This window comes from Rhamphochromis sp. 'chilingali' (assembly GCF_963969265.1).
Source record: "Rhamphochromis sp. 'chilingali' genome assembly, chromosome: 2".
In the NCBI taxonomy this organism is placed as follows: domain Eukaryota; kingdom Metazoa; phylum Chordata; class Actinopteri; order Cichliformes; family Cichlidae; genus Rhamphochromis; species Rhamphochromis sp. 'chilingali'.
In genome coordinates this window covers 65,408,942-65,426,234 of record NC_137930.1, presented here as the reverse complement: position 1 = coordinate 65,426,234, position 17,293 = coordinate 65,408,942, and the positions used below count along the sequence as shown (strand labels likewise).

General features: G+C 41.3%; 3 protein-coding genes across 4 annotated transcripts; 2 read left to right on the top strand and 1 right to left on the bottom strand.

Moving 5' to 3' along the window:
- The first annotated feature begins 1,362 nt into the window (after positions 1-1,362).
- Positions 1,363-5,233, top strand: lrrc10 (leucine rich repeat containing 10). Its single transcript, XM_080906973.1, has 2 exons — positions 1,363-1,557; positions 1,747-5,233. The coding sequence occupies exon 2, from the start codon at positions 1,822-1,824 to the stop codon at positions 2,689-2,691; it is 870 nt and encodes a 289-aa protein (XP_080763099.1). The 5' UTR covers positions 1,363-1,557; positions 1,747-1,821; the 3' UTR covers positions 2,692-5,233.
- Positions 5,234-5,381: 148 nt separating this feature from the next.
- LOC308412525 (seipin-like) lies at positions 5,382-7,578 on the bottom strand. Its single transcript, XM_080906947.1, has one exon. It carries the CDS (start codon positions 7,358-7,360, stop codon positions 6,095-6,097), a length of 1,266 nt encoding a protein of 421 aa, XP_080763073.1. The 5' UTR covers positions 7,361-7,578; the 3' UTR covers positions 5,382-6,094.
- A 30-nt stretch (positions 7,579-7,608) lies between these two features.
- fnbp4 (formin binding protein 4) lies at positions 7,609-14,586 on the top strand. Of its 2 annotated transcripts, none has more exons than XM_080906813.1 (17): positions 7,609-7,831; positions 8,280-8,351; positions 8,470-8,600; positions 8,878-9,052; positions 9,460-9,607; positions 9,700-9,796; positions 9,908-10,252; positions 10,332-10,524; positions 10,618-10,757; positions 10,838-10,942; positions 11,282-11,415; positions 12,417-12,577; positions 12,763-13,064; positions 13,168-13,285; positions 13,432-13,625; positions 13,825-13,982; positions 14,127-14,586. In XM_080906813.1, exons 1-17 carry the CDS (start codon positions 7,708-7,710, stop codon positions 14,209-14,211), a joined length of 2,682 nt encoding a protein of 893 aa, XP_080762939.1. In that variant the 5' UTR covers positions 7,609-7,707; the 3' UTR covers positions 14,212-14,586. The 2 variants fall into 2 exon arrangements, with proteins under 2 accessions (XP_080762939.1, XP_080762938.1); XM_080906812.1 differs by having other exon boundaries at positions 7,610-7,831; positions 9,700-9,802.
- Positions 14,587-17,293: the final 2,707 nt, after the last annotated feature.

Genomic DNA, 17,293 nt, shown 5'->3' with positions numbered 1-17,293 from the left:
TGATTGTCAGCAATAAAAGTTTGGTTACCAACCACATTTGACACATATCTCATAGAGTATCCCAAATCTCACAGGTTTCTGTGCAAAAACATGAACTTTGCATGTTGACAAGGGCCTTATGTCACAACTGGGTTTTTGGTTGTTTTTTACTTAACGTTTTTTGTTTGTTTGTTTTTACTCTACATTTAATCAAATTAGCACACAACAAACTGGGGGCTATATCTGTTCATATCTTACATAAAATGAGTAGTTGAGAAAAGCCTGGTAGTCAGAGGTATTTTAAAGTGGACCTGCAGGAGCTAACACTGTTCACAGTGGCATGAATTACTCAGTGAGGTTGGAAAACAGCAGCTTCACATGAATTTAATATGGCCCGGAAACTTAAAACCACATTGTATGGACTTCCTCAGCAGATGGCGTCTTAAGGCTGTTATAATGATCCTTTATCAGTTAGTTTGCCAAACACTTAAAGTGTTTGGCAAACCATCAATCATCATTATTTATCTGCTGAGGAAAAGAACTGGACATAGCTGAAAGCTTTGGGAACAACAAGTAAGCCTAGTGTAAGGGGGGGAAATAAATGGGTTTTACAGTAGAAAAGGCAGGTATAAAATTAATGATGTTTCCATTCCAGTTACTTCACCCTGGAACCATATATTATATCTGTGCTTCCCTTCCTGTGAGATATCCAGATTTTTAATATGAACAGGATCTTTTATGACAGTCACACTATTGTGCTCTGGCAGTAAGTGGCTGCGGGAAAGTGATAAAAACAGTGTGTCAGTGAGTGAAAGCAGATGAGGGTCAACTATTGCCCCCTCAGATAAGGACAATGAAATCCCTTCCTAATTTTATCTAGTTGGAAAATAGCCCCAATGAAGATATGTCAGATAGCATGGACACTTCACACCTCTTGTAAGATATCCAGCTTACTTACAGGATATTCATCTTTGAGTATAAGCTTGCATGAAGATTGTTTGGATTTGGAGGATTTGACTTGCTATGTGTTCATTCTAAATGAACCCATTTCCAAGACTATACAATGTGGCATTGGCAAAACACAGATCTACAGAGATTTTCCATAACTGAAAACATAGTATACTCTAATCAAAGTAATCTGATATCCCTGCAAACACTGGCAAATTGCTAAGAACATTTCACCTGTTGAGCCCAGTGGCTTCCACCCAAGACTGCCTCTGGGATGATTACAGCAGAATGCAAATGACCTTTGTTGCTCTTTCATCACAAAGCACTTATTCTGCTTATCCATGTCACCCTGCCCCTCCCTGTTTCTCTCTCTCCCACCTCTGTCATCTCAGAGAAGAAGAGGGGAAAGTCATTAGGCACAAATGGGGAGGAGAGAGCTAGTGGTTGCTATAGCCATGAGAGTCTGGCAGAGCTTGGAGCCACAGAGAGATAGTGAGAGGACTGCACTGGGAAATATCTGCCCAGGGAATACAATAAGTTTTCAGCTCATTAAGTTGGATAAACAAATGGCTTACTGTAGGAGATACTGGGAGTCATACTGGATATCATCAGCAAGACATTAGAAAGAAGGTATTTTGAATTTTTTGTATGAACATCTTAACACTTACAATGTTTTTCTGTTTAATTTTATTATATATTACCTTGACACAACACCCCCTTTATTACATTAAAGGATGCACTTCATAATATAACTGATGTGTCATCCTCCTTCCTAAGCTGTTGTATGATTTCACTGTTTCTTTTTTCTTGATTATCAAGATGAATAAACGCAGAGGGGAAGTGGAGGAGCGTTAATGGAACACCATGAAATTCACTTGAAGATAAAGGAGATGGATGTCGAGTAACAGTCTTGTGGCAGAAACAGTAAGAAAAATGGGCAATGCCATGAGAAGTATTCTCGCCTTCATTCCTTCTGAACGCTGCCAGCGCTTCTTAGTTGGGGACCTGAAGGAGATGCCACTAGATCGGACCCTGGACCTGAGTAGCCGACAGCTGCGAAAGCTGCCTGTTGCTGCCTGTCTCTTCAATGAGTTGGTGAAGCTTTACCTGAGTGACAACAACCTCAGCAGCTTACCGGCTGAAGTGCAGAGCCTGAGAAAGCTGCAGCTTCTGGCCCTCGATTTTAACTGCTTTGAGGAGCTCCCACTAGCCATATGCAGGTTGCCCCAGCTTAGTATTCTTTACTTGGGTAATAACAGGCTTTATCACCTCCCCGTAGAGCTGAGAGAGCTTAGGGAACTTAGCACTCTGTGGCTGGAGACTAATTGCTTCACTGTTTTCCCTAAGGTTGTTTGTGAGCTCTCAAATCTAAAGACCCTGCACCTCGGATATAACCAGATACGGAGTTTACCCAAAGAATTTGGACGGCTGCACGAGCTGCGAAGTATTTGGCTTGCTGGGAACCAACTGCCAGATTTCCCACCAGTGTTACTTGAAATGCACTCTCTGGCTGTTGTTGATGTAGATCGGAACAGAATACGTCATTTTCCTAGCCTTTCTCACATGCAGGGGTTAAAACTTGTGATCTATGACCACAACCCCTGTGTTAATGCCCCAGCAGTGGCTGAGGGAGTCAGAAGGGTTGGGCGATGGGCTGATAGCTCAGATGACGAGCAGGAAGATGATGCTTCAAAAGCAGCAAGTGAGACTACAGCTGAGGTTGTCGAAGTCCATCCTGAAGAGCAACAGAACATTCAAGGTTAAGGACCAAAGTGACCTTCAGCTGTGGGGAGCCGGGATTGACTGGCCAGGCTCGAGTGGCGTCCTGGAGCACTTAAAGCAGAGTGGCATGACAAATACCGTCAGGGTGATGGTATTTGGTCCATATATGGTAAAGCCAATCATTTAAAAGGGAAAGCTCACCTCTGAAATCAAATCTACACACACACACCCTCAACTGGCCTGCTGTGCTACTTGTCTATCAGATTGTTTGGTGAGAGTTGGCCAGTTTTAGATATACTAGTTATGTTTGCATTTACATATCTTAGGATTATGACTTTATTTTGGATTGAACTGTCCTTATAAAGGCCATAAAGTAATGAAATCCAAAATGCATAGTCTGTAAAATGGGATATTTGAATCACGACATAAAAGCAACATTTAAAAAAACAAAATAAAAAGACTGCATGCCTTGAAATTATTCATTTCAACACTTTTTAATTGATCTTTTCCCTCTGGAATGTTGCATGTATTATATTGTTTGTGTATTGCCAAGTTCACATAGTATGTTTGCAAGGCAATGTGTCAAAACAGGCATTAACATTATTCTAGTAAATCAGCCATGCAGCTGTTGCTGTCCAGTGATCTGAGAATTAGTTTCTACTTTTATACTTTTATAGTCAGTATAATTCACAGTTTGTGACTTCTGATTTTACAATGCAAAGCATTAGAAAACATTTTGTTCCAGCAGTGCAAGATAGTATCTGCACCTGCTGAGGATTTTAATACCAGAGATGGATAGTTTAAGTCAATTAGTGCACTCTGTATCCAGACCAATGCATAATTCATCGACTAGATTGGAGCTGTGGCTTTGAATAAAGACTGCTAATGGGCCATAATGTCGTTGCTGTAAGGTTCTGGTTTGAAACAGATCATACATGCAATTTTGCAATTCCCCTGTGTACCAGGAAAATGTTCTGTAAACAAGCTTAAAAGTAATTCCACGATATATGATCTGGGCATTTGGAAACTTTCTAAACAAAATGCATTAAAAAAAAAAAGATTGAAAGGGCTTGAAATTGTTTTTTCTTCTGGAAATGTGATTATTTACGACTGGTTTCTGTGCTTCCACCTTTCATAGATCTTTATATTATTCTATAAATATGTATTTGATTTTTTAAATATATGAATGCATAATATTTTACCTAAATGTATACTTATATTACGTTATAGTATTTATTATGATTTCAGGTAATCTTTTACATTTGTATGGTCCTATTATAAACTACATATATATCAATCTGATTTTGTTATGTTTTATGTGCTTAACATTATGTTTTAATGCAACAATGGAATAAACTTATTTAATCTTATATTAAACACAACACCTATTTTGTTTTTTAAATCAGTATAGTTAAATTTGAAGGTTTGTGAATGTATAAACATCTTTATGTTTAGTCATTCAAAAGCATTCACCAGAGTTTTGGTACGTTTTTACCTTTATAACAAAATCAGACGTCATGTGAAGTTGCAGGATTTTTTTCAAACCAATAGCTGTAATGTTATTTAATCTATGCTTAAGTGTGACACATACCTATATATAGATTTCATGCTTAATACAAGCCAACAGCATCAATGTTAACCCTTTAAGTATCTGCAGATCACAACTTATTACAAACCATTTGAGTTTGCATTGCTGCTCTCTCTGCACACACACACTCACTGACCACTTTATTGGGTACACTGTGCTAGCACCAGGTTCAATCTGCTTTTCCCTTAAAAAACTGTGTTAATTCGCATAGATTCAACAAGATGCTGGAAACATTCCTCTGAGCTTTTGGTCTATGCTGAAATGATAGCATCACATGATAAAAATCTCCTGTAGCGCCACATGTCAAAGGTGCTATGGGATTGAGATCTGATAAGTGTGTAATTCACTGTCAGTTTGAAGAAACGAGTTTGGGCTTTGTGTACCCTGCTGGAACTAGCCATCAGAAGTTGCTTAGAATTTCCAGTAAATTATCTGTACAAGAGATTGGAACAAAAAGAAGTAAACATATTTTTGTTTAAAATGTTAAAAACCCAGTATTCAGGACATGTTTACTGGAGATACAAGTTAACTTATCTTGTCGATGATTTTACATTTCTCAAATGTATATGTAATGTAATGTAAATTTGTTATTAAGTAATTTACTGTAAGACTGCAAGACAGTCATCAGATTTCTCTATAGGAATTAAAAATTCAGTTGGTAGCTAGAGTTGCTTTATTATGGTGACAATAAAGAAGTTAACTGTGTTTAATTTGTTTAACACATAACATCTACTCGTATTTTCTCAGGATACAAGATGAGAGATTATGAGTGCATTATATTACATACATAAATATCTTTGGTTCAAAGTCCAACGAAAACACAACTTGCCCACTTCCTTTACTTAAACTTACTTGGATCCAAAGCACCCCTGAAGTGCAGGTTAAACACATGGAGGCTGAGCCACATACTAACATCAGCTTCAATTCTACAGTAACTTTACTATTCCTCTTATTCTCCATAGTCATTAATGATAAATAAAGAAAGTTTCACATGTATCAATAAACTTATATTACTTAAAAGACCCATCTAAAATGTTCTGGTGCTTGGTTGTGATGAAAACTGAATAAATAATATTTTTTAACAAACAGCAGAACGCAAACTGCACTTAATAATAAAGACCTCATAGAATGAACCACAACTGTATAAAAGAGTCAAGCTTTAACTAAATATGCCACACTAGGTAAGTCATGTGGTACACTGAAAAAGAACATGTATTTATAATATTAAAACAAACAAACAAACAAAACATAATTTTTTTTAGATCCCTCAGGCTGGGCTCTTTGCACCTTTTACCATAGCTGTCTTTTTACACCAAAATTTCCAAATCTAATTGGTCTCTCAATGACCCTTTGAGAAAATGCATCAGTCTTTTGCAGTTTTGTTTCAATTGCAAAGCATTTACTTTCAAAAGTGGCATCATATTTAATGATGTTTGAACTGAGAAGTAAGGGTAACACATGAGGAGATTGAACTGACTTAAAAGGGTGTGTTAAGCTGTTGGCATTATGTGACGATAGAGAATACTGTTAGACAAGCCAGATCTGGAATGTAGCACCTCTTGATGTGGGAAAGAATAAACTCAAATGTAACAAAGACAAGAATTGTAAGACCAGAAGAAAGAAATAAGCAGCACTAAAAGTTACAAAAAAAACCCTCTAGTCAAAATGAGAAGTGTTCCAGCTAAAACAATGTGGCTAGTACTGATTACAGTCATGCATGTGAATTTGATCAAATTGGAACAGTAGGTATGCTTCAATCTATCACGATCTGCCAAATCACATTCAAACTGCTAAAGAGTGATAATGGAATATATAAGCATATCCTACAGGTACTGTAACTGTGTGAGGTGACAGGGTTCAAAGGCTCATCCAGGGTCCAGGTCTCTGCCGTAGTACTGTTTCACCCAGCTGAGGTGGAGAATTCTCTTCCACCTCTGGCCCATCAGACTCATGAGACTCCTCTTCCTTGCTATCTGGAACATCAGGCCCCAAGGAATCTGGGATTACAGAGGCATTCTTTGACAGCTCAGTGCCTGTGCCAGTCTCCTGAAAATCAGATGACTCACTCACAGATCCAGTCACTTTAGAAGAATTAAGTTCCTTCTGAGAGTTTTCCCTCTCCATGCGCTTTCGGACCTCTTCTCTCCTCTGCTGGATGCGGGTGTCGTCTCCCATCATAACCCTGACTCTCACTTGATCTGGAGGCCAGAGTCCACCCCATATAAACTGCAGGTAGCTGAACAGCACAATGACACTGAGGAAGGCAAAGTTGGTCGCTACGCCAATCACTGCAGATGTCAGGGGGAAGTTATACAGAACATATCGAATACCAGTGAAGTAAGCGTGGATACGGAGCTGAGATGAGTAGATCTGAACCTGTTTTGAGTGGATCTCAATGACTGCACCAATAGTGGGTTGATAAGCGTTGGTCTTGAAGTCTGAGAACAGCTCCACCTCTATGAGCTGCTTCTGCTCCGCCATGCCAGTGACGAGAAGAGGAGCGAACACTAAGGTACTCATAGTCTGCAGAAGCTTAGAGCGGTAATGCAGCATTGTAGATCTTCCAACTGATGAGACAGTCGTTCCACCCTTGGTATAACAAGACATCTTTACCATGAACATACCCAGCTCTTCATTCACTGGCGATTCAGGCATTTCCAACTCCAAAGATATTCGGTAAGGCTGACCATTGGCCATCACCTGATCTCTGCCATTCTTCATGAAAGAGATGTTGGCTGTGGGGAAGGAGCAAAGTCTCGTCTCCGAGGTATCACAGTCAGCAGTGTAGAAGAAGTGCACTGGGGTGGAGAAGCTCACGGTAGGCATATAAGAGTAATAAAAGCTCCCATAGAGAAAGATGGACACCCAGAGCAGCAGCACTAGGACACAAAAAAGGATGGCTGCCTGAAGCAGTGTCCGTCGGGCTTTGAGGAGCGTGACAGCTGCCACATCGTGCAGCCAGTGCAGAAGTGGTCCCATGGCACCTCCTAATGTTTCCGAACCGGAACTCACCGACCTTCTTCTGGTCCCGTTCTGGACAGTCGTTGCTCCTTGGATTCCCGTGGACCGCTGCCTCAGCGGAAGGTCCCTACCTTGATGCATCAGTGGGTGGGTCTCCTCCATAACCGTGTAATCGCTTATCTTCACCCTCCATTTCAAGTCTGGTTAACCGGCTACATGCTAACCGTGATAGTTGCAGCTACCGTCACGGGCGAAATAAACTACTCGGCAAAAACAAATATCCTGTTTTTCTAAAGTCTGGACTGTGTTGGTTTCACTCAGACTGTGAATTTAAGATAGCAAATTAGCCTACCGGGTTACACAGTGAATTTCCGGAGACTATGCTCAAAACACTACACCGTGACCCGGAAGTGAAAAGCTTTTGTGCCAGCTCGAAGCAGCGACGTAGAAAAAAAGCAGTAATTAACGTCGCCAGCGAAGGAAGCAGGCCTACAAACACATAAACAGAGATGGGGAAGAAAAGTCGCCTCCCTGGAGGAGCCGTCGGTCGGAGAACTATATTGCAGCTTTCCCCACCCGGGAACCGCGGCGTGAATGTTGGAGAGAGAGAAGAAGCGCCCTCGGGATCTGATGGTATTTTATCTCAGTAGCATGTTAGCGGCAGGCTAGCCTAGTGCTAAATACCTGAGGTGCGAACAACGGGCTCATCTGATTATCATTAATTACAATAATACTGTTATTTTTATATTTAGCTGTCCAGTTACTTAACATATGCTGCAAATATACACCGTCGCTGAGAAACTGCAGCTGAGAGCTGTAGTTATTATGAATTATTTTTCTAATTTTAGCTTCTACCAGAAGCTATAGGCTAGTGCGCTAAGCTAACAGTTCGGGGAACATCATCACTTTATCTTACAAAATATGTTAGAAGATAGGATAGGATCAGCTAGCCAAAAAGAAATGGGGGAATGATCTGTGGGATCGATACCCTTAGACCGCGATGCTTTTTATTTAGTCTATGAATACCTGTAATGTTAAAAGCGACAATACTTTACTACAAAACTTTGGTTTTTTTCCCCAGATGAACAGGATGGGGATGGGCATAGATTCGTGAGACGCACAAACATCAAGGCTCCAGCAGTAAAAGCTACAGGTGAAGTGTTTTTCTCTCCCTCTCTCTTTTCGTGTGTGTTGCTGCAGTCATTCTCAAGCAGCAGATTCAAGACTTTATTTCATTTCGCTGAACAAAGCTTTTTTGCTTTCCCTTGTAGAGGGGTTGTCTTTGCTCGGAGCCTATGAGGATAGCGATGAAGAGGATGCGGGAGATTCTCATCGGTCAGCCGCAAATTCTCAACACAATCAGTCAGGTGACATCGACAGCACACTGGCCAATTTCATGGCTGTAAGTATGATGAGGATACTGTAAGCCAGTCTCTTATTATTTATGTTGAGCTAATAAAGGTGTAGATTAATGACAAGTAGGTTAAAGTCAACTTCTACTTCATAACTTTATAAAATTGTTTGTTTTTCCTGATTTTTCAAATAACTTATGCAGATTTTATACTCTCTGAGCTCCTTATTCATTATTAAATCATATACTCTATGTAAAGCCTAGTGCTTTGACCCGTGTGGTTTATTCACGCAACTAAAAACTTGCCGTCTGTGTTTTCTGGTTGCAGGAAATTGATGCAATCACAACTCAGCCAAGTTCAGATGATGCACCAACTCATCAGTCAGTTCCAAGTGCTACTCCACCCAAACCTGAGGTTAATACTCAGCAGCCAGCTGCTGGTGAAGGACAGAATCAGCAAGGCACAGACTTTGAGTACAATACACAGTACTCACTAGCCGGCGGTAATTATCTCTGCTGCATTAAAATATCAAGTGTGCATGTCCTTAGTGAACTGATTTATATTTCTTCACCAAAAATAATTTGTATATTAATGTATTTATATTCATATGAAAAGAAAACTGTATTTTTCTAATGTTATAGTCTTGATTACATAAAGTATTTAACAATGTGCTACATTGATTATATAAAGAGATCAATCACGCAGTGGTTACTTTCAAAAGGGACGGTTTGATATTGATGTCTACTAACCATTAAACGCAGCCGATTTATTTATTTTTTTGTTAATATCTTCTTTGCTCTAACTGAGAACACTGGAGGGTTTTTTTTTTGTCTTATTTTGTTTGTTTGTTAATTTTTGAGATTATGTTTTGGTGGTTTTTAAAGTCCCATGTATTTGCTTGTATTTCAGTGGGTGTAGAGATGGGAGACTGGCAGGAGGTGTGGGACGAGAACTCTGGTTGCTATTATTACTGGAACACACTGACCAATGAAGTGTCCTGGGAGCTGCCACACTATCTAGCTGATCAGGTGCAAAGCCTGGGACATTATACCAACAGGTAGGAGACATTAAGAGTATTAAACAAAGTGTTTGAAAATTATATTTATTTCTGACACCTGATAATTGTGGGTATTCTGCTTTTATTTATAGCTCGAGTGTCAATGGAAATGGCACAGCTCATGCAGGTTATTGCACAGAAGAAAATGCTGTATCTGCTGCCACAACAACATCAGCAAAAGAGACAAAAGTAAAGGCATGTTCCATCTGTCCCCAATTCAACTATTCAGCTAGTTTCTGTTTTGTTTAAATACTCTCACTTTGATACTAAATATGACTTGCACTGTGTTTTTCTTTAAAGGAGGTAATTGAAAGCGTTGTAGGCCTCACAAGTGAAGAGGAAGAGCGCCAGGGAGTTGCTGCAGCACTCCTCGCTCCTCTGATCCCCTCTGAAGTGAAGGAAGCAGAAGAGAAATGGAGGAAAAGACTGCTTAAAGGCCTGGATGAGAGTGAGAATAGCTTGGATTCTGACGGAGATGGCGTTCGTCTTACAGGATCTCCTTCTACCCCTCTGAGGGACTCAGACTCAGCTCCCATTGTCCAGAAAGATGGATGCACCAAGAAGCAATCTGGAGACAACTCTGAAGGTGATGAAGAGGCAGAAGAGGACACCATGGAGTTAGAACTGGCTCTGGAAAGGAAAAAGGTGTGTATTTAATGCAGCAAAAGGAATATCTTTGAAACTTTCTTTTGGCACACAGAATAATCAAACACCTGACTCTTAGGCTGAGCTACGAGCACTGGAGGAGGGTGATGTCAGTGCTGGGGGCTCCAGTCCTTGTTCTGAGAATAGCCAAGAAGCCTCCGGTCCTCGTGGTGTTCTGCTGAAGAAGAACCGGTGGAAGACTTCTTTCCTCAGTGCTGCCAGCCCCGACTCTAACAGTAGAAGCTCAGATATACCGGATAACACAGAGACCGGTTAGTTTAAACATTAACACATGAGAGAAGTGGGTGGAATAACATAAAAAAAATTCTATCTACATAATTTTATGCCTCTCTTGTTTCTTGTAGCACTTCCTAAAGTCTTAGAAAGTGTTGAGGAAGGAGAAGACAATGAAGTGGAAAATTCTGAGGACAAAATGGGTTCAAAACCTTCCGTGAAGGAGGAGGGGGAGACATCTGAGCTCAAAGAGGAAACTCCTGAGCTCAAGGTAACAACACTACTACTATTACTAACAAACAGTAATTGTGCACTCTCTTTTGAGAAGTATTTTAATGGTAAAAAATGTAGTTTCAGATCGGTGAACTGGCAAACACCTTAATCAGCAAGATGGAGTTTCTTGGGATAAATAAGAAAGGGATCTCAAACTTTCAGCTGCTTCTGCTACAAACTGAGGTGCGTGGATATTCATTTTCTAAGCAATGTCATCCTAACTTCCATTTGCTGCTTTTCTAATGCGACTTTTAAAATATTTAACATTTAATTTTGTTTCACATGATTTTGCACAGGCACGCGGTAGTATTTAATATTTAAAATCTTCATAATAATTCATCATAAGGTGTCATTCTGGAAACTTACTGTAATTACTCTTCCATATTACTCATCTATCCTGCAGCTCTTCTGTCTGTATCTGTCTCTTGAGCCCTTTAGTTATATTTTATGGGCTTTTGTCTAATTTTTGTCTCTGTCCCTCTTGTCTTTCTTCTTTTGTTCTTTATTTCATTTTTCCCCCAGACACGGGTTGCTGATTGGAGGGAGGGCGCTCTGAATGGAGTCTATCTTCGCCGCCGGCTGCAGGAAGCTGCCGAACACATAAAATATTACGAACTTAACGCCACCCCTAAAGGCTGGTCCTGCCACTGGGACAGGTACGCGCTCCTTACCTTTCACATCTCTAAACTCCCCAGCCCCCCAAAAATCTTACCGTGTGACTACACATCCCTCAGTGCTGAGGTTGCAGACTTTGTAACATGACTTGGGGAGAAGCTTAACCAGTCCGAGTGGATCAAAATACTTACCAGAAACAGACTCTTCAGGTTTTTGTGATGCAGTCCTTTGCGTACACTGATAAGGGAGCATCCACTCTGGGCCTGCCTGCTTCGTGTTAAATACACCTGCCACAGAGAGGACTCTTAGTCCCTTAACAGACTCTTAAGCCTTTTGTTGTAAAAGGGCATTTGTAAACTGATTATGGGTCCAGTCAGTGGAAAAACTGGGAGGGGGTGTATGGTAGGAAGGTTTGGTTGCGTGGGACAGCTTTGCACTTTACAGGACTACAACCCCCTGAATGCAATGCTGAAAGAGTGATGCCCTGGAAGCGACGAGTGTCACGCATCAAATAAAAGGTGAAGATGGAGCAATGACGGGAATCCAGCAGGTCAGACCAACTCTATTTCATATGTTTTCCTGTTTTTCCATTTACTTCTTTCTGACATAAAATGAGTTGAATTTGTGCTTCTTATTTTATGCCCTATGGTTGTTGTTGCTGCTGCTGCTGCTGATAATAATAATGGTACTTCCTCCCCGGCGTCTTCCTGTGTCTGGGAGGGAATGGTTGTCTAAAACAAAAGAAATGTGACAACCATGGTGTGAGCTGCTGAATGCTGCTTTCAGGACCTAGAGATGATTTGTTTGTTTATTTATTCCTGAGAGCAAGGTGGGTTCCCTATCCACAACCATAACCACACTCTTAATTCGGCCTTTGTTCAGGACAGTTAAAAGCACTGTCCATACCAACATTCCTAGTCCTTAATTGTGGCCATACTGTCCACTCCCTTGCCCTTCTGTCCCAGGGTATCAAGCTACACAGCAAGTATGTAGACCAGTGGTTGAGACTTGTGCCTTCTATCTCTGTTGTCCCACTCTCTAGAGAGCACAGGCGGTATTTCTATGTGAAGGACCGGACCGGTGCCTCCCAGTGGGATTTTCCAACAGAGGATGACAAGGAGGAGGACCTGAAAGATGGCGAGGGTACTCAGACACAGACTTCAAGCCAGGTGGATACCAAAACAAGTGCATCAGGTGTCACAGGTAAATCTGTTATTACTGCTGCTGATCTTAGACTAGGAGAAAATTACTGGGGAGTGGAAAGGAAAATAACTGCAATAAAGTCTGTTCAATACATATTTCTTTGCTGTAATTGCATAATAATGTTAATCTCCCTTTTTTTTTTTTTTTTTTTTTTTTTTTTTTTATTGTTTTATTTTTAAACAAAGGATCTACATGTCCTCCTACTGCCCCGCCACCGCTACCTCCTCAGCCCAATCCATCATCCTTCTGGTCCCCATCCCAACCTCCACTTCCTGACAGCCCTCCTCCACCATCCAACTGCCCCCCACCTCCACCACTCCCCCCAGGCTCACCACCTCCCCCACCTCCCCCTCCTGACAGTGATGGAGAGATCATGGAGGTGGAGATGGAGATGGATGATGACAATGATGAAGAGCCTCCAGCCCCTGGAACTGAGGAAGATGGCAGTGGGAAGCCTCCTTTGCCGCCAGGCTCTGCTAGCACGAAGGTGTGGAAGTAGTTATGATTCTAATTACATTAGTGTTTTCATTTTTTTCAGAAGAACAGCCATCAGCTTTAGCTTTATATTGTATTTGTTGTCATTTACACAGGCTGTCGAGTCATCGGGTCCCCTGGGAAAGGGTCAAAAACGTAAAGCTGGTCAGATGAATAAAACCATTACAATTGGCAGCAGTCCCATTCTGTACACCCAGCCAGCTGCCAGTGCAGGTAAAAAAAAAAAAAAAAGTTTCATTACACGTCCATCATAATGAAAACAAAAGGCAAAGCTACCCTGAATAAGGGACAGTACATGTACACAATTGGTTAATTTAATATGTTTACAAAGTAGCAATAAAGTTTCTCCTTGTCTGCAGCCCCTCTAATGTCAGCAACTGCCTACTGGGGTATGCCGGCCGTCACTGCCCCTTTGGTACCTTGTGAACCTCCAGCTCCACCTGTCCCAGTTCTGCCTCCACAACCACCACTGCCACCATCTCAGCCACCCTTTGAACCTACTGGGGCAAAAACTCTGCCCACAGACAAGAGCAAGAAAACCAAAAAGGATAAGGTTAGTATTGGAGTTAAAATCAGCTGACCAAGAAGTCTTTCATTCCGGAGTGTTCATCATGGTTTGTCTTTTGTTAGACTAATTGTTCTCAAAAAAAAATTCCTTTCCATGAAGCCGTCCCTTTGATGCAATACTTAAAATGACATTCAGGAAAACATGCAGTTCACGTTTTCCATTTGACACACTTCTCTCTCTCTAGCCCAAGAAAAGTAAGACCAAAATGCCTTCTCTGGTGAAGAAGTGGCAGAGTATACAGAAGGAGTTGGATGAGGAAGAAAAGAGCAGTTCCAGTGATGAAGATAGAGATCTGCTCAACAAGAAAAGTATTGAAGAGTGGAAGCAACAGCAGCTCAGCACGTACGTGGTTATGCCCTTTCCTTTTACTTTAGGTTTTCATTTTTTTATTTTTTAAAATGAGCTTTACTTGTTTTTACTGCTTTCTCGCCCAGTTTTACTCTTATTTCAGTGATTATAAATGTAACTTTTTTTCAATTTTTACAGAGGAAAAGCTTCAAAGAATGCCAACTTTGAGGCACTGCCCGAGGACTGGCGGGAACGCCTGAAGAAAAGGAAGATGAACACGTAACATCAGGTCTGGGTCATACACTGTCCAGGCAATGTTTTTAAAAACCACTCCAACCACTGTCATTAGGTTATCCTTCCCCAGCTTAGGGTTTTCTCTAAACTTGAACTTTTACTTGTCCGTGATGAAGACATTTAGAAGCCCTTACATGGCAGGCCATGAATGTCCTCCTCCTGGTTTTTGTAGCCACCACTGTAAATGTGCCAAATGTCTCGAGTAAATCGGTATATCAAGTGTTTCATGGCTATTTTGTATAGCCCCTTGTAGATGATCACCCATTTGTTTTGGAGGATTTTATTTTGAGCATTTTTACAATGTTGTATATAAAATGTATAATGGGATAAGCCATGTTTGTGGAGGGGAGGGGGGGGGGGGGGGACTTCGTTGAACTTGTATATTTTGTAAAAAATTATTAAAATGTTTCTAAAGTGATCTTTTTTTTTTTTCTTTTGCATTTTTGTTCTGTTTTGTTTTCCCTCCCACCATCTCAATCACAATACTACAATGACTAGGGCATACAACTATACAAACGGCACAAGAGTGCATTTGGATCAGTCTTTTTTTTTTTTTTTTTTCTTTTTTTTTTTAGGATTTTATGACAAAGTCGATACTACATTCATTGTTCTGTGTGTTAGTTATGGGCAGGAGGAGACGTACAGAGCTCTGCATCTGAATCCAAGTCTAGAAGTACAAGAACTTGGGTGTCCTTAAGGATAACAGGCTGAACTGGAAGAGCAAAACGGGAATTATTGGGAGATGAGCAGGCTCTTTCCTAAGTAAGCTGTAAATCCTTCAGTATGTGCAGATGGAGACATTCTGTCACTCACCAGTGGTGAGTGCAGTTTGTACTGTGGTCTGCTGGGGGAACAGGATCAGAGCTGATGATACCCACAGACTGATTAACCCTCTGAGTCTGATCAAAATCACTACCCTTTCAGCTTGTTCGTGGCCACCTACAGATTAGGTCTGTAATTTTTAGTGCAGAGAGAGCAAAAACATAAAAACTCCCTCTCAAACTGTTCGTGGCCAAAAATGGCCACCCCTTGTTTACATTTACAAAATGCTATAGAATTCATATATATTAAGAAAAATGTCCAGTTTTTTTAACATGATTTTTTAGATTAGCATCAGGGCTGTTCATGAAAATCAAAATTTCATTAAAATTCTGAAATTTAACCCTTTAAATATCAGTTAGAGCACATAATCATAACTCATAAATTGAGAAAATCATAAAATCCCAGTTTTTTTCTAAATAATACATGCCATCTGATTTATTTGCTAACCATGATGAAGGTTAGATGCATAGCAATAATTAACAGCATCAATGACATTTATGCAACATTTGTTTTTCTGCAGTGGCAGAAAAACAAAAAAACTCCCTCTCAGACCGTCCGTGGCCAAAAATGGCCACCCCTTGTTTACATTTACAGAATACTATAAAATTATTATATATTAAAACATTTTTCTACTTAGACCAACTTCATTTTTTAAATGAAAACCAGTCCTAGTCATGAAAACCATTTTTATTCCTGTGAGTAATGACCCCAATAAAAGAAACTCCCACTTTGTTAGTCATGCCAAAAACGGCCTTTTATTGCTTGTTTGTACAAAATACATCCTCTTTCTGTGTGTGTGTGTGTGTGTGTGTGTACACGTGTACTCAGGGAAGGCAGGACACGCAAACCACAGCAGAGTGATCTTTGCAGACACTCTTTTCACAGCTGGAGCAAGTGGTTGCCGTTCTTCTTCTGTTTATACACAGTTCGCACCTTTTCCTCGTTTTGTTGATGGGCTTTGGGTCAGACTCTGTTTCTGATTCTGACTGCTGTATCTCAGCAACAATAGCAGCGGCTGCTTTTGAGCGTGGGGCACAAGGCCGTCTTGCAATTTCTGGAGTCACCAGCATGTAGCCCAGCTCCTCCAGGAACACCCTTCGTTTGTGGGTCTTGGTGGACTCCCACTCAGGATTCACTGCTTTCCACAGGACAAAGCCATTGTATGCTGAGATGTCCAGAAGATTGTAGAACAGAGCCAGTGGCCAGCGACTGGTTTTCCTCCGACAACTGTAGGTGCCGACAACCTTGTCTAGGTTATCCACTCCACCTTTACACTTGTTGTAATCAAGGATTGCTGCTGGCTTCTTCTTTTCCCCATCACTGACTGCTGGTTCCCTATGCTTTGTGCTCAAAAGAAGCACATTCTTCCCTTGCTTGGGCATGTAGGAGACTGCCATGGTTGTTTTGGTGAAGGCAAAGAGAGATGAAAGAATCTTCCTCTGTCTCAGCTGAACAAGCTGGGGAGGGAGCTCTGGTTTGTTTCCCCTGATTGTGCCAACCAGAGCTACTTTTCTTCTGAGCAGCTCCTCTGCCAAGCTGAACGATGTAAAGAAGTTGTCACAAGTGACAGTGTGTCCTTTGAGCCCCTCTGTCAGTTGTAGCACAACTCTCATTCCCTGATTAACTTCCCGGGAACTTCCAGATTTTCCTGTGTAAATTTCCATCTTCCAAGCATAGGAGGTTGCCACATCACAGATCACCCAGATTTTAATGCCATATTTTGCAGGCTTCTTGGGCATATACTGCCGAAATCCACATCGACCTTTGAATCCAACCATCTGCTCATCGACACAGACGTCAACTCCTGGATTGAACAGCAGGGGGAGACGAGCAACCCACTTTTCCCACAGGACGCGAAATGCAGCAAGCTTATCGTTCCTGAAACATCTCGGGCGGGCGAGCTTGTCATCAAAGCGGATGTTAGCGCTGATCTGGGCGTAGCGATAGTGGGGCATTGTAGCACGGAATATTGCCCGTCCGGTCTTGTCAGCCCACAAACCACGCGATGCTTCATGCCTTGAGCGGTAGACACCAGCGAGAATCAAAGTCCCAATGTACGCTCTCATCTCCACATCATCCACATCCCTCCAATTCTCACACTTTCGCCTCCCATGCAGGTTTGTGTAGGTGCACAGCAGCTGAATGATCTCTTCTGTCACAAACAGGTCAAATGCAGATCTCAGGGTGCTAATGCGGGTAACTGCATACAGGGTGGGCCCTGGAGTGATACCAGTGGGTACTGGATTGTA